The 26405-nt window shown below is 38.5% G+C and overlaps 1 protein-coding gene across 3 annotated transcripts; it reads left to right on the forward strand.

Annotated features, from left to right (window-relative positions):
• The first annotated feature begins 23216 nt into the window (after positions 1–23216).
• Positions 23217–26085, forward strand: LOC137806758 (F-box protein CPR1-like). 3 transcript variants are annotated; one of them, XM_068607027.1, is made up of 3 exons: positions 23217–24765; positions 25311–25389; positions 25559–26085. In XM_068607027.1, exons 1-2 carry the CDS (start codon positions 23654–23656, stop codon positions 25348–25350), a joined length of 1152 nt encoding a protein of 383 aa, XP_068463128.1. In that variant the 5' UTR covers positions 23217–23653; the 3' UTR covers positions 25351–25389; positions 25559–26085. The 3 variants fall into 3 exon arrangements, with proteins under 3 accessions (XP_068463128.1, XP_068463127.1, XP_068463126.1); XM_068607026.1 differs by having other exon boundaries at positions 25311–25372; XM_068607025.1 differs by having other exon boundaries at positions 25311–26085.
• Positions 26086–26405: the final 320 nt, after the last annotated feature.

Below are 26405 nucleotides of genomic sequence, written 5' to 3' on the forward strand. Positions count from 1 at the left end.
GATATGCTTGTTGAACCATTATAAATGGCTCATCTTGATACCCTATCTTTCGAAAGTCCACTAGTGTGAATCCTGATTCATCAATTTTAACCCCACTTTTATTATCAACCCATTTACACTTGAAAACTGGAACGGAAAACTTAGTGTAGTCAATCTCCCATATCTCTTCTATAAACCCATAGTATGCCATTGATCCAAGTACTGGATTTGTATCTTTCGAAGTCGAAAACTGCATTGACTCGGCTTCAAGAGTAACACCAGAATTTTGAACTGTACTCTTTTCATCCAGGGACTTCGTGTAAAATATACAATTATTCACTTCGTACGCTGTACACGAAATGACATCAAACTTCAATCCAGCAGCCAACCAAGTCAAGGTCTCTGATGCCGTTGAATCCTTCAACACCTCATCTTTAAACCAAGGCATGAAAGTTCTATTATGTTCCATCAAGACCCATTTCTCTGCTTGTCTTGGGTTATTTGCCTTCACAATGGCTTTATGAGCTTCTATGTAAGGTACAACTTCATCTGTGTTATTCAATATGTACAAATGTGCTTGCAAGACTTCAGATCGAAATTTGCTTACAATATTCACACCACGTAAACATTTACTTGTAGAACGCCTGTGATGCCATGAATTAGCTGGAACACCTATTGGATTTGCTTTTGTCATGTACTTTGAACAAAATTCAATACTTTCTTCAGCCATGTACCTTTCAATCATTGAAGCCTCAGGACGATAATGATTTTTCACATAACCTTTCAAAATTTTCATATACCGCTCAACAGGATACATCCATCTTAAGTACACTGGTCCACACAATCTAACCTCTCTTACCAGATGCACCACTAGATGAACCATGATGTCAAAAAAAGACGGAGGAAAAAACATTTCCAATTCACACAAGATAACAACAATTTCATTTTGAAGTTCATCTAGTTTTGAGGGATCAATGACTTTACAACAGATGGAAGAGAAGAATGAGCACAAACGGGTTATGGTGTGTCTAACATTTTTTGGTAAGATCCTATGGATAGCTACCGGCAACAACTGTTCTATCAAGATGTGACAATCATGAGACTTCAACCCAATTAACTTCAAATCTTGCATTGACACTAGACTCTTCACATTTGAGGAATGTCCTTGTGGCACTTTCACACCCTTTAGACATTGACAAAAACTAATTTTTTCATCTTTTGACATTGTGTAACAGGCTGGGGGCAAATATGTACGCTTACCCATTTGTATGGGTGCCAACTCGCCGCGTATGTTCATCTCAATCAAATCTAAACGAGCATTTAGACCATCCTTCGTCTTCCCGTTAATGTTAAGAAGTGTACCAATTAAGCTATCACACACATTCTTCTCAACATGCATTACATCTATACAATGTCTGACTTCTAACCTCGACCAGTACGGAAGATCAAAGAAGATTGATTTCTTCTTCCAAATATTTGTCACAGATGACTTTTTTTTGGACTTGCCGAAGGTGTGGTCTATGTTATTTACCTTTTCGTAAACCTCAACACCGGTTAATGGAGTTGGTGGACCACTACCCTCTTGGTGTCCATTAAAGGCTTTTTTCAACCTCCGGTAAGGATGATGACTTCTAAGAAACCTCCGATGGCGAAGATATACTGTTTTCCTTCCATTTTTCAATTGTTGAGAAGCAGTGTCTTCTTCGCATATTGGACACGCTTTGTGACCCTTAACACTATAACCTGATAAGTTACCATATGCCGGAAAGTCATTGATGGTGCAAAATAGCATGGCATGAAGCTTGAAAGTTTCATTAGCAAATCCGTCAAATACTTCAACACCCTGGTCCCATATTAACTTCAAATCTTCAATTAGGGGACTTAGATAAACATCAATATCATTCCCTGGTTGTTTCGGACCGGATATCATCATAGACAACATCATGTATTTTCGCTTCATGCACAATCCAGGAGGTAAGTTGTAAATAACTAGTAATACAGGCCATGAACTGTGATTTGTACTCATATTACCAAACGGATTCATTCCGTCTGTAGCTAAACCAAGTCGGATATTTCTTGATTCTTTACCAAATTCTGGAAAGTCATCATCAAATTTCTTCCATTGAATAGAATCAGCTGGATGTCGGTACATGCCATCGCATTTCCTCTCATCTGCATGCCATCTAAGATTCTTAGCATCGTCTGGGTTTGCAAACAAACGCTTCATCCTTGGAATGATGGGAAGATACCACATAACCTTCATTGGGGGTCCATGCTTTTCCATGTCATCAATAGAATCATCATCTTTTTGTTTCAACTTATAACGTGATAACCCACACCTCGGACAACTTTTCAACAATTCAAAATCTTTCCGGTATAATATACAATCATTAGGACATGCATGTATCTTTTTGTACTCCATACCCATTGGACAAAGAATCTTTTTTGCCTCGTAATTACGATTAGGTAGACTATTTCCCTCTGGAAGCATATCCTTCAACAGCTGGAGCAATTCCGTGAAGCTTTTATCAGTCCATCCGTTTATTGCCTTCAAATTCATCAATCTTAACACCGCCGACAACCGTGTGAAGTTAGTTGATCCAGGATACAAAGGAGTCTCTGCATCTTTTGACATACTTTCATATCCATGCGCTTTTGCAAAACACTCAGCTCCCACATCACGAATCATGTCCTCCAATCGATCATCATCTCCATCATCGTGTACTGCTTCATCCATGGTAGAACCCACATATTCTTCAGTTACGGAAACACGTGGTAAATTTAATAATTCACCATGCCATGTCCAAGTTGTATAAGATCGAAGAAACCCATCACATAGCAGGTGTTCCCTCATGATATTCACATCCAGTATCCTTCCATTCAAATAGTTAACGCACGGACACCTGATCTTTGCTCCATCATGACCACTAATAATCGCGTTACGCTGCGCAAATTGTATAAATTCCTCTACTCCCCTTTCGTACTCATCACTTATACGAACAGCATTCATCCAACTTCGATCCATTATATATTCTGGAATATAGTTAGGATTTTCTAATAATTAGTATTCTCTTCAATCTCACACATTTGCCGAGGGTCGAACACCCCCGGACTCAATCCAAACACGATATTTCTATTCTAAAAGTAACAATAACTAACATAACATAAAACTTTTATTAAAATGTAATTAACAACTAACTAAATATGTCACTTCTAAAATTAAAATTCTAGAACAAAGTTTAATACACTATAGAATTATAATTCCATAAAGATTTAATATCATATTCATTTTTATTTAAGTAAAAGTAGTTTAAAGTGACAATTATAAAAAATAAATGATGCCAAGGAAAAAAAGAAAGATATGCAAAGAGAAAGTGCAAAAAATAAAAATAATTACATGCAGAATTAGTGTTGTATGCTCATATTCTAGTTATTTGTTATTTATTATATATACTATAAAAAAATTATTAAATAAAAATTAAAGATAAAAAATAAAAAATTATTAAATAAAAATTAAAGATAAAAAATAAAAATTACTAAATCAAAATTAAAGATAAAAAATAAAAAACAAAAATAGAATTTATATATAATATAAATTTAAGAAAATAGAAATTATATAATACAAAAATTTAAAATACACACAAATATATAAATTATTAGTTATTAGTTATACATTCCAAGTTGTATTAGTTATTAATTAAATATATATTATAATACAGAAAAATAAAAATTCAAAATATTAAATATGAATTCAAAATTTTAAATATAAATTCAAAATATTAAATAAATACAACACCAACCTTTAGGTTGATGGTGATCGGAGACGAAGACGAAGGCGTAGGCGAAGGCGGTGGCGGAAGCAGTGGCGGTGGCGGAGCAGAAAAAACCAGCGAACCCAATAGAACAGTAACCACCTATATGCAGAAAACGAGTAAGGAAACGAAATGACAATGCCAAGGAAGTGAATAATGACAATGACAAAAACGAAAACGAAAACAAACGTTGAAGCAGAGAGAGCTTAAACTTACAATGCAAAGCGGAGAGAGCTGAGAACGTTGAAACGAAGAGCGGAGAAGACGAAAGTGAAAGTGAAAATTAGTGGCGCGCTTCTATTTTTAGGGTAAAATTGATTTACAAATGCGGTTCTAGGGTAAGACCGCATTTGTAAATCAATTTAATTACAAAAATGCCACCGCGTTTTTTACAAATGCGTTTAAACGCAAAGCCGCACTAAATAAATGGTCGTTGTTTTCAAATTTTGTACTAGTGGATGCATCAGGCGCATGAAAGTACTTGGTGCATTAGTTAAGCCAAAAGGCATGACTAACCACTCATATAAACCAAAGTTGGTCTTAAAAGCCGTCTTCCATTCATCACTCGGTTTGATACGGATTTGATTGTAGCCGCTTTTAAGATCAATCTTTGAAAAGATTTTGGAACCATGTAATTCATCCAACAAATCATCTAGTCTAAGTATGGGATGCCTATACTTAATTGTTATGTTGTTGATGGCCCTACAATCCGAACACATTCGCCATGTGCCATCCTTTTTTGGCACTAAGATGATAGGCATAGCGCAAGGACTCATGCTATCTTGCACCCACCCTTTCTCAATCAAAGCCTCAACTTGTTGGCGAATTTCCTTGGTTTCACTTGGATTGGTCCTATATGCTGGACGATTTGGTAAATAAGAGCCCGGTATTAAATCAATTTGGTGTTCAATCCCTCTCAAAGGTGGAAGTCCATTTGGAGGATCTTGGAACTCTTCTACCAAATTTTCCAAGCAATGAGGACTATCAACAAGTGATTCTACTCTAAGAGTTCTGGGGATGGCTAAGAAAAGAGGATGATGAGCCACTATTTCCCTTTCAATGTCACGCCTAGACACAAGGAGTGTAGGCTTAGAACTCTTATCTTTTTTATCTTTTTCACTCTCCCTCTTTTTCTTCATGATAACTTGGTCCTCATGGACTTCTCTTGGAGAGAGAGATTTTAAAGTAACCTTGTGACCATGGAATTCAAAAGATAGTTTGTTGGTAAAGCCATCATGTAAAACTTTTCTATCAAATTGCCAAGGCCTTCCCAAAAGAACATGAGTGGCTTCCATGGGCACAACATCACATAATACCTCATCTTTGTATTTTCCAATGGAGAAATGGATGAGGACTTGTTTATTGACAATTATTTCTCCTACTTCACTAAGCCATTGTAATTTGTAGGGCTTTGTATGAGAGATAGTAGGCAATCCAAGCTTATCTACTACTCTTGTACTAGCCACATTTGCACAACTACCCCCATCCACTATCAAGGAACAAATGTTGTTTTGAATAAGACATCTTGTATGGAAAATATTTTCCCTTTGACTTTCATCAAAAGGTTGTGAAACTTGTCCAAGAAGTCTTCTCACAACTAACAAGTCCCCTTCAAGTGGACATTCGCTCTTTTCCTCACTAGATGCATAAGAATGCAATGAATGCTTAGGAGAATCCGAATCATGCTCACTAACTACAATGCCCTCATGCATGTACATACTTCGTTTGGAAGGACAATTTGCAGCTATATGACCATAACCCATACATTTAAAGCATTTAGTATTAGATGTTCTAGTGGGAGACTTAGGTCTAGAAGTAGATGGCTTAGTTTCCTTGGGTTTGAAAGAAGAATCTTTGGAAGGATGTTTAGAAAAAGAATTTTTGTTTCTCCAAGACTTGGAGTAGTATCCATCATTGGAAGCATTTTTGAAAGAGTTTTTCTGAGCAAGTTGGGCTTCCAACTTCATTGCAAGATGAACTAAAGAGCCCAATGATGAATACTCTTGTAACTCAACAATGTATTGAATATCCTTCCTAAGACCACTCACAAACCTAGCAATCATAGCTTCCTCACTTTCTTCTAATTCAATTTTAAGCACAAGCGTCTCAAGCTCCTTATAATATTCATCCACATTTAGCGTGCCTTGTTGAAACCGTTGGAGTCTCAACATGAGGTCTTTCCTAAAATGTGGGGGCACAAACCTAGCGCGCATATGATCCTTTAAAGAGTTCCAAGAGTCCACGGGAGGACCCTTGTGATAGATAATGTCCTTTACAATTCCATGCCACCATTTCATGGCATAATCACTAAACTCTAGGGTGGCTAGCTTAAGCTTATGCTCATCTTGGATCTCATGGATCTCAAATATTTGTTCACACTTAGCCTCCCAATCTAAATATACATTAGGATCACTAGAGCCATTAAAACAAGGTAGCTTGACCGAAGGAAGCCTTGACTTTGCATCATGATAGAAGCCATTGCCGTAGTGAGGTCTTTCCCCTTGGTGATGATGTCTTTGTCCATGGACTTGAGGTGGAGTTCTCCTTCTCCTGTGCTCATCTTCACGGCCAAAATCATTGGAAGAGGCTCTTGTTGAAGGTCTATGATGCTCATCATGAATTGAAGGAGATGGTCTAGCTTGTTGCACCTCCATCTTTTGCAATTTCTCCTCCAACCGTCTAATGGTTCTTTGAGCTTCATGTAATTCACCAAGGATTGAAGCTTTGGAAGGAGAATTCTGCTTGTATGATGCATCACTTGAAAATCCAGCCATTTTGCAAATGAAAAACAGCAAACACACAAAAACAGCAAACAAGTTAAGAAACAAAATTAGCAAAAACAGTGAGCTTGGCAATGAAATTGCCCAAGGGAATTGAGGCAGAAAAAATAGGTCACTCTTAAAGAAATAATGTCCTTGCACCAATCTGATCTTGAGGCCTTGGAATCCTCAAATGAAAGATGTCAAAGCAAGCACACCAATCTCAAAAGCAACCACCACAAAACCAATGAAACAATAAAGACAAACAAGAAAAGGTATAAGCAAGGAAAGGTAATTGCAAAAGGAAAACTATATGTAAGACAAACTCAAAGAGTAAAGAATGAAAGACAATCAAGAAAATAAAGAACTCAATGAGAAAGTAGGCACACAAAAGAATACTTAAGGAAAAGCACTAGAGTAGATGAAGAAAACAAAAATTAGCTACTGGAAAATTTTTTAAAATGCAAACTGTGCTTGATATTCACTGATTTAACTGGAATGATGTAGAGCGAACTGGATTATGAATTTTAAACCACAGAAACTTCAAGATGTTAACTCAATAATGGCACTGGAATCAATTAAAAACAGTAAGCCAATTAATTGAGATAAATTTTTTAAAATCGCTGCCAGATTACCGTATTCTTTTCGGCAGAATTGTACACTTTTTTTATTTTATTTATCATTTTTTTTTTACTTTGAATTTTTGAATGATTCTTTTTTCTACTCTTTTCTAACACTTTGAATATCACAAATCCAGAATTTCAGAATTTTCCAGTGAGTAAATCAATTACAATAAGGAAAACAGTAAGCACTTTTTTTCAGAAACAGAGGAATCCTAATAGGAATAAAAAACAGAATTATGAACTAGCAAAGACATAATGGAAAATGATGTATTGGAACTTGTATAGGTCTAGAATACAAGTATGAACTCAATTCTAAAAAGAAAATGCACAAAGGATCAATATCAATTCCGAAAATTACATTACACTAAAGCAAGACACAATCAAAAACAATAAAAGTACTACTAGAAGTAATGACAATTATGGAATAACATGACTAAGACAAAACTTGACATGATTCAAAAAGGAAAATACTCAAACATATGATAGGCAAAAGAATTAAAACAGCAAGTAAACTCAAAATAAGCCTAAAACAGAAACTTAAATTGCAAGAAATTAAAAGAGCTCTTGAAATAAAGTGCTACACAACTCAACAATTAAACAAGAACACACCTAAACTCATGATACCACATGATGTGATTCCACTAGCATAGAAGAGAATGATTCTTGACATTCTTGGGAATCAACTTGAGTTGGACAAATGTTAGGCACTTTTTCATAGAATTGGATCAAGGTTCTATGAACAAGAACTCACCAAAACTAGCACCAAATCCAAACTCACATGGAAGTTCCTCATATTGTCAAATTGAACCAACAAAAAGAGGTAAAACTAAAAAGCACCGAATAGAATTGAATAAGAACACATTTGAACCGAACAAAATGAAGTAAAAGGCAACCAAACTATAAAGGAAAGCTGGAAAATGAAAGGTACCGAACCAAAACACAAGAAAAACAAGAACAGCTGCTGGAAAAACCAAAGAACCGAACCAAAAACTCAAGAAAACAAGACAACATGAACAATTGAAAGAGAAGAAAGGAAGGAGAAGAGAGTGCTCATGAAGATGGAAGAATGGTTGGATGATCACGCCACTAGAAGTATGGATGCTCCTAGATGAGTGTGCAAGCCGCCACTTGAGGAAACCATGATCCTTCAAGATAAGACTAGAGAAGAAGGCTCAAAAGCTCTCCAATGCTCACTCCAATTTTGAGTATAGTTTCTTTAGATAAATTCAAATCTGAATTTTACAAAGAGACCACCTCTATTTATAGCCTAAGGTGCTGAAATGTAAGCAACACAAATTCAAAAATTCCCTCCTAAGAATCATCTAGAATCGGCGCCAAAACCCAAGCATGAGGAAGGTGTGACTCCTTCCTTCACTTTGGCACCTCCTATTCTACTTCTACACCTATCTACTAACACACACACCCCCTAAAGCTCCTAACTAAAGACTAAAAGATGTTATAACAATAGAGGTTTCTAATGTTTCCCTCTAAGCACCTTCAACTAAAGAAATTACAAAAAGAGAAAATAAATGTCTCCTAGCTCCTAAAGCTTTGAACATGCTTCTTGTAAGCCTTTGAGGTGGACTTTGACCTCCATGGGCGTCCTCCATTTGTGTCTCTACCTCTTCTTGATCTTGTTGATTGGCCTCCATGTTCTCTTGAGCTTGATCTCCTTCACTTACCTTTTGTGAAGGAACACTTGCAAGCATAGTCACAAAAGAAGAAACCTTAAAAGAGGCTTGCATAGATAAATATGTATTAGTTTACTTTGAATATATGAGATATCTCCCACAAGTAAAGGTCAAGTTATCTATAGGCAACTACCAAGACGATTTCTTATGTGAGGTAGTGCCTAAAGAAAATTGTCATGTCTTATTGAGACAACCATTGCCAAGTGTACAAATTCTCATAAACAATGGTTGTAACAACGAGACTATCTTTACACATAAGAGAAAAATTCTTCATGAAGGAGAACTCATGGGCCAAATTAGAGTTGATAAAACTCTAGAGCTTTTAAAAGGAAAAAAAATTTCACCCATGAGAAAAGAGGTTCAAAGACATTACCTTAGGTACAATTCTTGTTTTAAAACTACACCTAAGACAATGTCTCAAGAACTCTATACTCCTTCACCTTTTGCAAATGATCCTTGGGAAGACACAAGCCTAAATTTCATATTAGAGCTTCCTAGGACAACAAAAGGTTTTGATTCCTTTTTCATGGATGTGGATAAACTCTTCCTTAGAAAAGTGACAAGTCTCCATGATTTATCTTCAAAAATAGTGATGGATAGATCTCCAAAATTTGAAAACATAGCTCTTTTGCTTCGAGAAATCATGAGAGACAACCACAATTCTTGGGATGAGTATCCTTTTCCTTTTGAGCATGCATACAATGGAGTAGTCCACAAGATTACTCATATTTCTACATTTGAAGTTGTATGTGAACATAGTCCTCTTTCCCTTTTAAAGTTGTTACCACCTCCTAAAGGAATTATGCCTAAGGGAAAAGTAACTACTATTGGAACTTTTAGAAAACATAAGAGGATTAGAGGACACATACAACCATCAAAAGGGAAATATTGTGAAAAGTTGCCAAAAACAAAAGAAAAACAAAAATGGCAACTTCATACAGTTAAGTTTTCTCCAATTGCTCACACTAACTCCTTTGCTTTGTTTCAAGATTCCCATAGATGGACATTTGATCTGGGAGCAAAAACATTGACTAAGCAAGAGGCTGCTATTCAAGATCAAGTCTATAGATTTGAGGATAGATCTTCTGAAAAAGAGGAGATGATGGACACCATCCAGCCACAGCCATCCCCCTAGTTGAAGAAAAAGCATTGGATTGAGGACAAATACTTTTCAAGAGGGAGGGGATGATGGAAGAGGGCCAAGCACAACCTCACATAAAAAGACAAGAGCCAAGGCATGAGCATCCAAAGCCAAACCAAGAACGTTTAGGCCAAAGGGAGGAGCGTCTAGGCCAAAGGGAGGAACGTCTAGGCCAAGCGAATCCATGAAGATTTGTATATGCTACATGAAGGCCCATTAAGGGTAGCTTGGTATTAGTTGTGGTGTAAATAGCATAAACTTGATTCCATGAGACTTGACCTAGATTTGCTAAAGATTTGATCACATTCTAGAAGGATTCTCCACTAGGCTGGCCATGTGCTGTAATTTGCATTTCATTTTGATTAGCATTAGGGTTGCATTATGGTCCTCCTTAGCCTATAAAAGGAGGATCCAACACCTTGTATTTTCAAGACTATTTTGAGTAATGAAATGTTGCCCAAGTGCCATTCAAATTACTCCATTGCCAAATTCTCTCTAGAATTAGGTTTTTAGTCTTTAATCTTCACCCTCAAATGGAGATGGTCGAACCACTCCAACCCTCACTACTCCTGATGCACCTTCAAGGCACCCACACTTCCTAGGAAGGCCTTGTTCCACTCTCCTCCACTAAGCTTCCGCAACCATCATCATCAAAATCAAAGAAGAGCTCATAGGAATGCCATCAGTAAAGGGCTTTGTAGTTAACAGGGGGTGGAGGGTTTGATGTTGTTTTCGTTCTAGCCATCTCATGAAAAGCTAAAATGAGAGAAGAGAAAGGAAGAAAATAAGGGTTCAGAAGAAGACGAAGACGCGACCCAGAAAACCCAGAAAAATAGAGACGCAAAGCGTAAAACAGGGGAAATGAAAGTGCAGAAAACCTAAAATGCAGAAAACGTAAACAGTCCCAGAACAATTATAGCATGTTATAGGCAGCAGAATCATAAAGCAAGAGCAATCGGTGAGTAAAAATCATACCTTTGAATGAGTTGAGGTTTGAAGGTTTGAGTTTTGGAAGGAGAAGAGAGAGCGTTTCGAAGAAATGCTTGAGAGAAATGTTTGCTTAAGTGAAAGTAATGAAACAGTGAAGAGAGCGTAAGGGTATAAAGGTTTGAACAGTATACGAAGAAGAGCAAGCGCCAACAAGCGATAGCCGTTGATCTTGCCACATGTACGCGGATTTAAAAAGTGTGGTCAAATGTCACTTCGGTGTATTCTTCATGTCCCGTTACCCAGTGCCACGTAGGTTACCCAGCGCGATCACTTAGTCTCTTCACTGAAACAAGTTACAGCTCAAGACTGGGGGGCTTGTGTCCCAACCAGTTCTCGGTCATCGACTCTAGTGACTGACCTCAGACATCGCACACCAGTACCTTATGGTAAATGTGGGCCATGTCAGGTGGGCCCCTGGTAGGCCTATCAAAGTGATGGTCAGTCTTCGGACATCGGTACAATAGACCCCGATGTTGGAGATCGACATCGGACCTCGCCAACGGAGGGAGAGATCGGACATTGGCGGTCTAAACGTTGTATTGGGCCACATAAGGTGGGCCCTAGAATTATACTAAGTTATCAGTTAAAAGCATCAGATACGAGGAAAGCCTAAGTCACGAGGGATCCATGCAAGTGGTGTGTATAGTGCATTAAGGCGCGGCACAAGGGAATAACTTCTGGAAGCACTAAGGCCCATTAGGGTTAGGGTTTCGAAAGGAAGTTGCATGCATGGCACGTGAATACTTAGGGCACCCGCATGACAGGTGGCCCCCAGAGATTGGTGCACAAGTTGGTACACAGGCGACCACTCTATTAGTCGTTGCACTCCAGTTAAGGGAAGTTCTATGTGTCAGCTACGCTAAGATTATATAAATAGCGGTGCAAGGATGTTCCCCAAGGAACCCTAGACAAGAGTAACAACACAGAGGTAAACCCTAGTTTCAACCTATATAACGGGTGTTAAGAACCCTAGTAAGGTACACAATTTCTAAGACTGAAACTACTTTATACACTTGATGTTTCTTTGCCCTTATACTGACTTGAGCGTCGGAATGCAAACGGTCGTTAAGGCGCCCTTTGTCTTTGCAGGTGAGAGATTCTTTGATCAAGAACGTTCGATTCTCAAGCGGAGATAGGAGGGTCAAGGGTTGTCATTCGAGTCAACCGGCGAAGCAAGTCAACTGGCAGGAACAAATATATAAGATTATGTATATAAATTTTTTAACATATAGAATTTATATGCACAATTCATTTACTTTTATTTTATTTTTATTAATATATATATATATAATATTTTTTATTTTATTATAAATATATATAATATTTTTATTTTTATTATAAATATATTTAATAGTTTTAGGGGCAGGCGATAGAGGTTATTTTAAGGGAAAAATTGAAAATAATTTAGTTTAAGTAGTTTTCAATTTATTTTTCACTATATATACTAGCGGGAACACAGACACGTGTATTCAAATTTTTTTATTTTTATCATTTATATTTAATTATGTTTAATATTAAAATTGAATAAACGATATCATTATTCACACACTTAATTTACAGTTCATTTTAATAGATACAAATACATGTAGGAAGAAACATAAATTTTATCAAAACATAACTAACATGGTAATAATATATGGTAAATTTACCGATTATTCAATTTAGTTTTATTTTAATTAAATATAAATTTTAATCAAATTAAATAAATTTTACAATGCAGATTATCATCGATAAAAATAAAAACATAGTATGGAACACTAATAGCATAGTATGGAGCTCTAATAACATTTTTGTTACCTGCATTTTTTATTGTTTGAGACAAATATCAAATAGATGTGAATCTCATTTCTGAAACAATATTTGTCATATGAATAGTGTTTTTTCTCCTTTCTCTATAAGTTCTTCTTCTTGGATTCATTCCTCCTTTTTTATTTCAAACATTTACTCTTCAAAGTTGTGTTTGTCGTTCTAGTGTTGATATTTGATCACTTATATTTTTTATTTTTTTATGTAATCTATTAAAATATAGAAAATTAATAAATACTAAAAAAATATTTAAACAATTATAAAATTAAATATTTATATTTACTTTTAATTAGATAATTTTAAAATTCTAAATAATTTTTTTAAATATGATTATATAATTTTTTAATACTATATTTTTATAAAATTACAATAAAGAAAACTAAGTCAGTAAATAATAAGATAAACATAGAAGGGTATTGATATATTAATTTCATGTAAATTTCATATTTGTTAACACTATTAATTTTGTTCTCGTTGGTTGACCTGGTCCCTGGTTGACTCTGGGAACAGGTTGTGAGTCCGTCTGCCTCTGCTAGATTTTGCTCTTTCCCTGGGATGTTGTAACGCGACTCCGTTTGAAACAGAGGGGGCCCTACCTGTTGATTGCACTTCGACGATCAAGTCAGTATTGGGCTAAGAAACAATGAGTAAGTAAGCAAGTAGTTTCAGTCTTAGAAACAATGTACCTTTACCAGGGATCTCGAGTCTCTTTTATAGACTACTTTTAGGTTACTTCATTGTAACAACCCTTCTCTCACAGAAACCTTATCTTGAGTGAAAACAGGTTTGATGGGAGGACAATCTGTTACAATGTCGCGCAATCTTAATGAAACAACTGCACAAAATCTTCCTCCTTGGAGTGCATAATCTTCATATCAAGGCTGCCGGGTACCAACTCATGTTCGAGCTTTGTGAATAGCTTGCCTAGCTGCTGACTTGCGAATTGGGTGTCGTTGTCAAACACTAAATGCTTTGGGATTCCAAAATGGCAAACTATGTTCTTCCACACAAAGTGTTGAACCTTGTGGCTTATGATCTGTGCGACAGGCTCGGCTTTTATCCACTTGGTGAAGTACTCGATGGCTACCACTAGGTACTTCATTTGTCTAACTGCTAAGGTAAACAGACCCAGGATGTCAATCCCCCATGTGTGGAAAGGCCATGGGCTGTGGATCGATCGCAACTCCTCCGGGGGCGCATGATGCCAATCGACGTGCTGTTGGATTTGTTTGCATTGTTGTCCTCCCTCATGGTCGGCCAGTAATACCCTGCTCGAATAACCTTTGATGAGAGAGCTCATCCACCGATGTGACTCCCACAGATACCTTCATGGAGCTCAGCCATGATATGCGTACACTGCTCACCACTCACACAGAACAAGATAGGGTGAGCGGAGCCATGCCTGAACAACTTTCCATCCACCAGAGTATATATGCATGTGTTCTTCTTAACTATTTTGGCCTCCATTAGCTCATGTAGGAGTAAGGCATCAGCCAGGTAACGCCTATAGGGTGTCATCCATGTTTCAGCTATATCAACCAGGCAAATGTTCAACGGTTCTCCCACTGATAAGTGGTATGCACTTATCTTAGGTACCCTTAACGTTTCCTAAGTCAACGACCGGTGACCTCTCCTTCCGCCTTCAAAGACACTCACCTGCTGGACCTCTTCCACGCAACCTGTGGTGGTCCTGAGCGCTTTTAGGGTTTCCTGGATAATTGTCCTCTGTCAACCCCCCTTGCCTAAGCTGGCGAGCTTTGCCAATAAGTCAGCTCGGGCATTTTGTTCCCTGGGAACGTGCACCAGCTCGAACGCAACGAATGTCCCTTTCAAGAGAATGACATATTTCAAATACGCGGCCATCTGGGGGTCCTTGGCCTGGTACTCGACCGTAACTTACCCAGTTACTAGTAGCGAGTCACTTTTCACTAACAAGCTTCGAGCACCCATCTCTTTGGCTAGCAACATCCTTGCCACCGAGGCTTCATATTCAGTTTGGTTGTTGCTAGCTTTGAAAGCGAATCGTAGGGCTTGCTCGATCAGTAACCCATTTGGTCCCTCTAAGATGGTGCTAGTCCCATTGCCTTGTTGGTTAAAGAACCCGTCCACGGAGAGGACCCACTGGAAATCTCCAATATCTTGGTGTGTGGCTGCCAAGGAGAGTTCTACTACGAAGTCAGCATAAACTTGACCCTTGATAGGTCCTCTTGGCTCATACTGCACATCGAACTCGGACTGCTCGACCGCCCAGTGCACCATTCGACCCACAACGTCAAGTTTCTGTAAGACCTTACGGATGGAAAGGTCAGTCATCACGATCACCGTGAAACTCTGGAAATAGTAGCAGAGCCTTCGGCTGCAAATACTACTGCTAGGGTCGCCTTCTCAATGGCCTGATAGCGCACCTTGGGCCCCTACAGTACTTTGCTAACAAAATATATAGGCCTCTGGACGCAATCCTACTCCTGGACTATGACAGAGTTGATCGCTCAATCTGTAATAGCGAAGTATAGGTGGAGGGGAGTGCCTGACAGCGGTTTGCACAGAATTGGCGGGCTGGCCAAGTACTCCTTCAGCTTGAGGAACGCTTCCTCACACTCGCCTATTCATACGAATCGGTTGTTCCTCCTCAAGCATTGGAAATAGGGGTGTCCCCGATCTCCTCCAGCTGATATGAATCGGGACAAGGCGGCCATGCATCCTGTCAGCTGTTGTACCTCCTTCACCGAGGTCGGGCTTCTCATAGCTATGATTGTCGCACACTTCTCGAGGTTCACCTCTATTCCCCGCTCGGTGAGGAGAAACCCTAAGAACATTGAGAAGGCATCCAGAACACTGAGAAGTCGACAACCTGACGCGCTATCAACCAGGGCGTTGATGTTGGGCAGCGGATATGGATCCTTTGGACAGGCCTTGTTCAAATCCGTAAAATCGACGCACATTACCATTGGCCTTCTTGACTAACACCAGATTTGCCAACCACTTAGGATATTGGATCTCCCTTATGTGGCCAGCACTCAACAACTTCTAGGTCTCTTGCCTGATGACCAAGCGTCTTTCTTCATTGAACTTCCTCTACCTCTGTAGCACGGGCCTAACCTTCGGATCCATCGTGAGAAGATGGCACAAGAAATCAGGTCGATGCCTAGCATGTTTGAAGCAGACCACGCAAAGGCGTCCAGATGTCGTGCTATCACCTCGATGATCTGGTCCTGTATTTCTTGGCTTAAAGATTTGCCAAGCTTAAACTTCTTTCCCCCAATCTCCCTTTCCAGTACCTCACCTGGAGGCTCAGGTCGCCTTTCCCGGGCCATCTCTGCACGGGTGACCCCTCCTCCCTCTTGAGGTTGGCCGGTGATCGAGCATACCCCTCTCATCGTCTTCAAGTTATTCTCATAGCATTTCTTTGCCGCCTTCTGGTCGAACTTGATGGTAATTATTACTCCCTTGAGGGAAGGTAACTTCATCTTCATATGCCTCGTCGAGGCCACTGCTTCTATCATATTCAAGGCAGGTCTGCCCAAAAGGATGTTGTAAGTTGAGGGAGCATTGACGAAGAGGTACTGATATTGACGGATCGGGATGTGGTGCCATCTATGAAGGTCGTCCTTAGCTCCAAGTGCCCCCTTACTTCTACCTGGTCTCCAGCGAAACTGTACAAATAGTCGTCGTATGGTCTCAGCTAGTCGGGCGACAACTGCAATTTATTGAAGGTCAACCAAAACATTACATCGGCCGAGCTCCCTTGATCGACGAGGACTCGGTGTACCCTTCTCCCTATCGTCACCACTGAGATTACCACTGGGTCATTATCATGTAGGACCACATCCTGCAAATCAACCTTTGTGATGTAGAAGTCGAGCTCAGGTGACAGGTCAGGTTCCCGTGCTTCTTCTGCCATCACCTTTCTAGCATACTTTATTCGCTGAGAGGCGGTACATCCTCCCCCTGAGATCGTGTTTACCTCGCCATGGACTGGCACTTCGTGTCCTTGATCCCCTGCTCGGGTCACCATCGTTGAGGCTTCGTGACCTTCCTCTAGGTATTCCTTCAGGAAGCCATCCTTCACCAAATCATCCAATTGGTGTCCAAGCGCTAAGCAGTTATGCACGTTGTGCCTAAAGGCCTTGTGGAATTCGCACCAGGTGCCCCTGCTTGGCCCCAATTTCTTGTCACTCTTTGGGGGTGGTTTTAGCTTATCAGACACGTCTGGGATAGCGATCAACTCCTTGAGGTTTATTCTGAACTTGTGTCAACAAGGCAGGTCTCCCTTCGCTCGCGCCCTAGTCTGATGCTTTTTCGGCTTGTAGGGCACGTGTCTGGCTGGTGATCTCTTCTCCGTTGCAGCTTGAGCTCGGCTGCTCTCCCGAGGTCTTGTCGGTCCAACGCTCCCACGTTTTTTCGTTACCTTCTCCTTTGCATCTATATGGGCGACAACTCGGCGCCAGATCTCGCTAAACGTCTTTGGCTGGCACCTTATTAGAGAATCGCTGAAGGGCCCTGATAGAATTCCTCGCCTGAAGGCGTGCACCATCATAGCTTCATCCTTGGTGTGTAACTTTACCACTAGTGCCTCAAACCGATTCAGGAAGTCCTTCAGGGGCTCTCCCTGGTACTGCTTCACATCAAAGAGGTCGAAAGAGACAGGGGGTGGAACACGGTTGACTATGAACTGCTCCCTGAACAATGTGGAGAATTGATCAAACGAGGTGATGTGTCCATCGGGGAGACTGATGAACCAATGCAATGTTGTGCCTGCGAATGTCCCCATGAATAACTTCCAATGCATGGCATTTGTTCCTACCGAGATCATCATCTAAGTGTGGAAAACTGTGATGTGGGCCTCCGGGTCTTTTGTGTCTGTGAAAGTGATTTTTGGGGTCATGAAATTGGTGGGTATCATGACATTCATGATTTCCTGGGAGAATGGCATGGGGCGAGCCCTGACTGGGATAGGCGGGCTTTGCTCCCCAACTGCGCGTTTCCCTAAACGTTGCAAATCTTTCCGCAGCTCCTTATTGTCCCTGCATAAATCTTCGTTGTCTGTCCGCGACGTATTCAACTCGATCTTGAATTGGTCTTGCCTGAGTGCCTGCTCGGCTCAAACCTCAGCCAAAACCTTTTCCTGATCAGCCTTGGATGTCGCCATTGTCTGCTGAAGAGTGTGAATAGTCTCCATGAGTTGCTGCATGGTGACTTTGTCGCCTTCTTCCTGTCCAGATGTACCTTGTCTTGTATTCCTCATATTGCCAGATAGCTCTAATCACAACTGTGGATGGGACCTAGGGCCCCACGGTGGGCGCCAAATGTTCTCGTCGGTTGACGTGGTCGCCGGTTGACTCTAGGAACAGGTTGTGACTTCGTTTGCCTCTGTTGGATTTTGCTCTTTCCCTGGGATGCTGGAACACGACGTCGTTCGAAATAGATGGGGCCCTACCTGTTGATTGCACTCCGATGATCAAGTCAGTATTGGGCTAAGAAACAATAAGTAAGTGAGCAAGTAGTTTCAGTCTTAGAAACAATGTACCTTTACCAGGGATCTCGTGATGTGATTCCAATAGCAAGATATAGATGATTCTTTGACATTTTATGGAATCAACTTGAGTTGGAGAATGAATAGGCACTTTTAATAGAAATTGGATCAAGGTTCTATGAACAAGAACTCACCAAAACTAGTGCCAAAACACAAACTCATATGGAAGTTCCAATTATTGTCAAATTGAACCGATTAAAATGAGAGGAAAAGTAAATGAACCGATTGAAACTCTAAAGAAAGCAATTGAACCGAACAAAACATGAAAAGGAGCTACTGAATTGAATTAAAACAGTAAGAAATTGAAAAGAACCGAACAAAAATGCAAGAAAAGGAAGATGAACCGAATAAAAGAAACTACATTTGTTTTAGAGTTCATATGGACATGGAAATGGAAGAACTAAATGGAGAAGAGAGGAAACTTATGTGGATGAAGAACTTGATTGATGAACACGCCACTTGAAGTGTGATTGCTCCAAGATAAGTGTGAATTGCCGCCACTTGAGGGAACCAAGGCTCTCAAGATGAGACTAGGAAGAGGAGAAATCAAATATCACTCACTCAATCACCAAATTGGGAGAGTTTCTTTACTACAAATTCCAAATCTCCATTATGAAGGACCTAAGCCCTCCTTTTATAAGAGCAAGGGCTGGTCATGAAGCTTACAAAACAAGCTAACCAAAAGTCCCTTGCATGCTACTCACTTCTAGCACCTAAAGTTAAGCATGAAGAGTCACCTTCTAGAAAATTCTAAACTAATGCCTAAAGATGCTTTTACAAAAGAGGTATCTAAGGTTTCCCTCTAAGTACCTTCCTAAAAACTATATATTTAAACATTCTACATTTTATAAAAGAAACTATAAAGAGAGATATTTATTTGAAGCCCATTCTTTGAAGGTTTGTAGACTTCTTTGGCTTTAGGCTTGATCCTCTCTTTATTTTATGTCTTCTTTTAATTTTGAAAAGACTAGAAGAAAGAACTTCAAATGTGTAGGTGAATGACCTCTCCCTTCATTAATAAAAGCCTCCTTTATTTGATTCTCATCATCTCGAGTCCCTTTCATAGACTTATTTTAGGTTACTTCATTATAACAACCCTTCTCTCACGAAAACCTTATCTCGAGTGAAAGTAGGTTTGATGTGAGGACAGTCTGTTACAATGTCGCGCAATCTTAATGCAACAACTGCACAAAATCTTCCTCCTTGGAGTGCATAATCTTAATATCATGGCCGCCAAGGTACCAACTCATGTACCAACATCATGGGGCCCATCTGTTACTGTAGGCGCTCTAGCCTTTACGTATCATGCATGCAGCTTACCCCTGAAAATCCTAGCGCTCTTGGGCATAGGCATCTTTAGGGGATATTTACTTGTGCTAGACTCAAATGTACTATACACACCACATGCACTTTCGCTTATCAGGCCTTACATATATACGGGTTTCAACACATGCATTCCTGGGCCCACTCACGTGGCCCATTAACTTGACCTGACCACCGAACTGACATGCTCCACACAGGTGCCAATGTCCGATCACCTGAGCACTGAGCTCAGCGCTCTGGTCCAGTTCAAATTTTATCTGCAAAGTAACTTGTGTGATATTTCTTTATTATAAAATTTAAGAAAAAAAGATAAAAACACCCGAAATATGAAATAGATAATTCTTAAATGCAAATGATAACATTATAAAATATTTTCTTTAACTAATTGCATAAGGTTGTTTTTGTCATATAAAAAGTCACATATTAAAACAATAAAAATTGAAAATTTATAACAACGTGCATCCAAATAAAAACAAAATCCATAAATCAATAGTGGATAAATAAATTTATAGATAGAAACACAGCATAAATTGTGCAACTTTTGAAAGCATTGTGCTGTAAATTTGAGTCCTTGTTTTTCATATGTAAACATAAAACAGTGCCTTTCCCATCTATATAGATTGATAATTTAAGTGATATATGTTTCTCTTTATTATTCACGTATTTTATACAATTGATCATGTTAAATATACATCCAATCATCTTACAGGTTAATGACAATGTAAACCCAACTTACTTAGTCATCGGCATGATATTTTGTTAACAGGTGAAGAGACATTAGTTTATTGTATTATTTCAAGTATAATCTTATAATGGATGATAATGTCAACCTCAGTTAATTTGCGATCGCATGATGTTTTCTGCAAATGTATTGCAGTTTTTATTCATTCAAAATATACTCAACTTCCTGGAAAATATACAAAAAGAGTTTGAGGAGGGATTCAAAGAGCTTCGGTTCGATTTTTGTCTAGATCCAATTGAGTTGGGCCTTAAGCACCCAATTGATTTTGGAATTTTTTTTCATAAATATTATTTTACACAAACAAAAGTTTATAAATTGTAAAAGGCAAATTCTACCTCCACCCTTGCATCTTCTTCTCCATATTAAGTATGAAAACAATTATAAATGAGACATAATTTTATATTTTTTAAATAACTTTAGTTGTATCAACAACCACCAGTTGAAAATAAAAATGAAAACATCATATACTTTCCATCTTAAAATAAAAAAAATATGGAAATATAGAGGAAGGTATGAAGGTGTTGAGAAAAATATGCTATTATTAAAAACTATAAAAATAAAAACTTCTATCAGAATGCACTGTTGAACTATTCTAAATGAAAAAAGATAAACAAAAAGTAAACGACTACGTAAAATGAAAAGAAAAGATGAAGGGCACTTTTATGTTTTGCATGAGCACAAAAGTATACGAACAAATTAGGTGTATAAAGAAAAAACTTTTTGGTGGTGACCCAGTAGAAATATCTTTTAGAAAAATAGAAAAGATAGACTTGGAAAGATGCTTAACGTAACCCAGGAGTTAGGACAAGATACAAGATTTCTTCCACTGGAAAGCCTTTCGATGAGTTCTAGAAATGAAATTTGTCAGATTTTGCATGCCTTCACTAACTGACTTTCACATTATTCCCAACCCCAATGGTTAATTCATTAAACTACAAAATGTAAAAAAAAAGTTATAAGGAGAGAAAGTATAAAGTTATCTAACTTCTAGTGCAATTTGGTGGAAGAGATTTTTTTTCTAATTTTGTTATGTAAAAAATAAAAATAAAAAGGAACTCTGTAGAATAACATAAATATTCTTACGCAATACCACAAACCCACATATTCTTTTATTAGTAGGAGGGTGGGGAATTATATTAAATTGTCAAGACAATTACTACCTCCATTTTTTCTTAAAGGTTCTATGAAAATACCAATATTCATTTGTAATGTTTTAATGATAATTTATGTAATGAGTTCAATATTTAATTGGTCTGTTTAAAAATTAAATCACTTTTACTCAAAATAATTATTATTTATATTAAATGTTTACCTTTTTTTTTATAGTAAGTAAGAATTAATTATGTAACTAAAAATTAGTAAAATATATTAATATGTATAATTATATATATATAAGTAAAAATCATTTTAAAATATAAAATAAATTTATTATATTTTTACATATTTTTTCTAAAAAATATAATATATTCAAATTTTATTTCTACATGTAATATATTATTGTTCCTGCCGGTTGACTTGAGGGCCTTCGTACGTCTCACGATACTCCCACCCCGATTCTCTGTGCCTTCGTTTGTGTCTTCCTTTCGATCAAACACCCGAAACCACAAAGCAAAGGGCGCCCTAGAGGTCGTTTGCACTCCGACGCTCAAGTTAGTGTAAGGCTAGGAAACACCAAAGTAAGCTGTAAAAAGCTCCTGTGTAATTTGTGTGTGTGAAGCGACGCGAATGAATAGCGTATCTTACTAAGTTTGTTACTTCCCTTTATATAGCCTAGGGTTTCTACTATTTCTGTTACCCAAAATAGGCTTCCTAAGGGGGTGGGCCCAGCGTCGCTCTTACCCACTCTTAGGATAACCTAGCGCGTAGGATTCCCTAACGGGAGTGCAATCTCTGACGGGATGACCACCTGGATGCCTCCTCGTGCACCTGATCTCGGGGGTCACTCGTTTTGGGAGCGCCCTAGCTGTTCACGTGTCATGCATGCAGCTCACCGCTATAACGTGACCCTCACAGGTCGTATCCCTTCCGGTGACTCTATGCTTGTGTTGTGCCTGAACGCGCCATCCACTCCACACGCATGGACTCTCGTGACCTAGGCTTCTCCCTAACTGATAACTGGTGTGTGGTCTGGGATTCATCTCTCGTGGCCTAGCTCTGCTGTTTGAGTCACCGATGTCCGACCTCTCTACACTACCTAGTGGCACATCAATACATCCTGGTGACCGATATCTGACCACTCTTCAATACCTTAACGCAAGTGTCTCATGAGACACTGACCCACACCGCTCGTGGAACCCCGCTTATGTGGCCCCATCATTACTAATGATCAACGACGCCCGAAGACTAGTCGATACAATTATATAACAATAACATGTTTATATTATTAATTTTATATAAATAAAATTTATTTTTTATTTATAATTATTTGAAAAATAAATTTAAAATCCGGTTTCCAATAATCCAATTTTGAACAGATTTAGAAATAAACTTCTAAAAGAATTTGAAAGAGTTTCCTTTTTGTATTTTTTTATAAATATTTTCTTAGAAAATATCACTACTATGACTTATTTCTTATTACTGTTGTTGCATTTATTTATTTTTAGTTAGAGCATACTCATATTCATGCTCTTCCATGATTACTCCATGTTTCATTCCTTGATTGTATTAATTGTCACAACATCAACAACTTTTATTAGTAAATTAAATATATTCTGAACCATATATTAACCAAAATCAATTTATGAAAGCATATTTTAGCGTTTTTAAAAAATTTAGAAAAAAATTATTTCACACGAAATTTACAAATAATTTCCTGCTAACAACTGCAAATTACATTTTAAAATATACCTATTTCAGGTTTTTTAGAACAAAAATTATTATTTTAGAAAAAAAATAAATAAGAATTTAACTATAATAGAAAAACCGTTTAGAATTGGGGTTTACACGAAGCGAATTATAAATTGATGGTGTAATAAACTAAGTGGTTAAATTGGGTGGTGGTTAATCCATGTAAGTAATTGGAATGGTGGTTTAGTTGGGTGCAAAAAAAATAATTTTGGATATTATTGTAAAAAAAAACATCGCAGTTTGTGGTAAAGGTATGTTACAGGATTGGTGTTGGTGACGGTGTGTCTCTCAAAGATTTAGCGAGAAGCAAACCCTAGCAACAGCAAAATACAGAAAATCAATCCCAATTCATGAGAATCAAGTGGCATCAATAGGAATCAATTCCGCGGATTCATGCAATTCCAGTGATGGCAACTCTTCCGGTGGAAGTAATCACCGAAATCCTCTCCCGTCTGCCTGTGAAGTCAGTGCTGCGGCTCCGCACCACCTGCAAGTGGTGGCGCTCCCTCATCGACACCACCCACTTCATCCTATTCCACCTCTGCAAATCCCACACCACCCTCATTCTCCGTCACCGCTCCCACCTCTACACCCTCGACCTTCAATCCCTCGAGAAACCCCTTGAAATCACTCACCCGCTCATGTGCTACAGCAACAGCATCAAGGTCCTCGGTTCCTGCAACGGCCTCCTCTGTATATCCAACATCGCCGACGACATCGCCCTCTGGAACCCTAACCTCCGCAAGCACCGGATTCTTCCCGCTGACCGCTTCCACCGCCCCGACTCCTCCCTCTTCGCAGCCCGCGTCCACGGCTTCGGCCATGATGCTGCCTCCAACGACTACAAGCTCGTCAGCATTACCTACTTTGTGGATCTCCACAACCGCACCTTCGATTCCCAGGTCCAACTTTACACCCTCAAATCCGACGCCTGGAAAAATCTTCCCAGCATGCCCTACGCCCTCTGCTGCGCGCGGACCATGGGCGTCATGGTCGGCGGGGCCCTTCACTGGATCGTCACTCGCAAACTCGAACCTGACCAACCCGATCTCATAGTTGCCTTTGACCTCACGCGCGAGATCTTCCGTGAAGTTGAGCTTCCTGTAACTGTGAAGGGAAATTTCGATATGGAGGTGGCTCTGTTGGGAGGGTGTCTTTGCCTGGTGGAGAACAGGGGAAGCGGATTTGACATATGGGTTATGAGAGTGTACAGATCCACAGATTCGTGGGAGAAACTGTTTACCTTAACGCAGGACCATCTTCAAATTGGATTGCCAAAATTAAAATCTGTGAGGCCTTTGCTTTTGGACAGAGGCAGGGTTTTGCTTGAACAGAACCGTAGTAAGCTCTGTTGGTATAACCTCAGAAATGGCGATGTGAGTTTCGTTAAAATACCCGGAATTGGAAACTCCATTGAAGGCACAGTTTGCGTTGAAAGCCTTCTCCCACCCACTCTACTGAACGTCCGTGACGAGAGCGAGATGCAGGGACTGGGCCACCTGAAGAATAGGAAGAAAAGGTACCAATGCTAATTGCTTTTTGTCTCCAACAAAATAAATTGTCACATTCAGAAACAAAGGGGCTTGTGGCTATGGAAGTTTTTTTTTTTAATTTTAATTTTATTATGTATTGTATCCGTGGCTGACTCTGTCTAGTAGTGAGTTGACTATAACTTGAACCAAGTCCACCTCTCATGACAGGTGAAATTATTGACAAAGTTATTAAGTGTTGTCAGATTTGATTTGATGACTCAGTAACTTTTCTCAATTTAGGCAGGTGAATCTATTTAAATTAAATTTCGCATGCATTATAGTGTTTTTCGTTTTGTTGAAATTAATTATTTTCGAGGTTGGACTGTGGATGGACTTTTAAAAATTCATGGTATGTATGTAATGTATCTTATTTAAAAAAAACCTCGGGAGAGTCTCGGAGATCTTTGTCTATTTGTGGAATTACCCTAAAGTTTAATCTGATTCACACTTGGATCGGTGGGCCAATTTGATTTTTCAACGCTCATCGTCTTTCTGTGATGATGCTGTTGTACTTACTACAGTTTTTTCGCAGGGATGACTTCCTGTCTAAGGGGTTCAAATTGACGTTGTGAGCGAGCAAAATTAGAGGACACGGTATACTGCTGAAACTGGTTTGTTCTGTGAATTGTTGAGTTGTCTCTTGTTCTGAAATTAGCCCCCTGGTTCATGGGTAACACTTGGGAATGATCAGTAACAAAACCACACTTTTTAATGTTAATTTTTGGGACTTTCAATTCCCACCCTTTACTGCCTCGAGTTTGCTCATGTTGTTTTTCTCAGGGTTGAAGAGAGACCAAAGTGCTCCAGTTTAGAATGTTCAATATCAAGAAAAACCATACATAATCACAACCTGTTCATACCAACAAGGAGAAAAAAAAAGAAGCGCCATGGCCCCTTAAGTTTGTAATAAGTTTAAGCATAGACTCCTGGGCTGCTGCAAACTTGAGTTCATTGCTCCTTGGGGTGGGGGTATGCATCTGTGTATTTTAATGGTTGAAGCCACCCCGATATACAAGCCACGTTTATAGGCAAATCTGACGTACAGTTTTACATGAATAGTTGTCTGTTCGAAGAAAGTGAGTTTTGTATGCTCGATTGAGAAGTGAATCGGAGCACTGTTTTCTTCTCTGGATTAAGTCAAGGATGCCGTTTCCAACAAATTACTGAATAGTAATCAGGTTTTTAAGATTTAATGAATTTTAACGAGAGATATCGACACTGTTTTTAAGGGCTGTAATGTAAAGGTTTTAGCATTATCGACAGAATTATTGTTGACATATTTTACTTTTAGGATTTCGTTTTGTACATATCTCATTTTCACTCTCCATTTCTGAAAACTAGTTATAATTCGGCTTCGTATGAATTTAATTCTAATACGCTTTTTCTTTTATTTTAACAAAAAAAGGATTTTAAAATAATTATACAATATCAAATTTGAAAATATATTAAAATAAATAATAAATTTAAGTTAATAATACTACTTTATTATTATACAATAAAGGATTTTAAAATAAAGGATTTTAAAATAATTATACAATATCAAATTTGAAAATATATTAAAATAAATAATAAATATAAGTTAATAATACTACTTTATTATTATATTAAGATTCAATATTATATATTC

The sequence above is a fragment of the Phaseolus vulgaris genome, chromosome 3 (assembly GCF_000499845.2).
Source record: "Phaseolus vulgaris cultivar G19833 chromosome 3, P. vulgaris v2.0, whole genome shotgun sequence".
In the NCBI taxonomy this organism is placed as follows: Eukaryota; Viridiplantae; Streptophyta; class Magnoliopsida; order Fabales; family Fabaceae; genus Phaseolus; species Phaseolus vulgaris.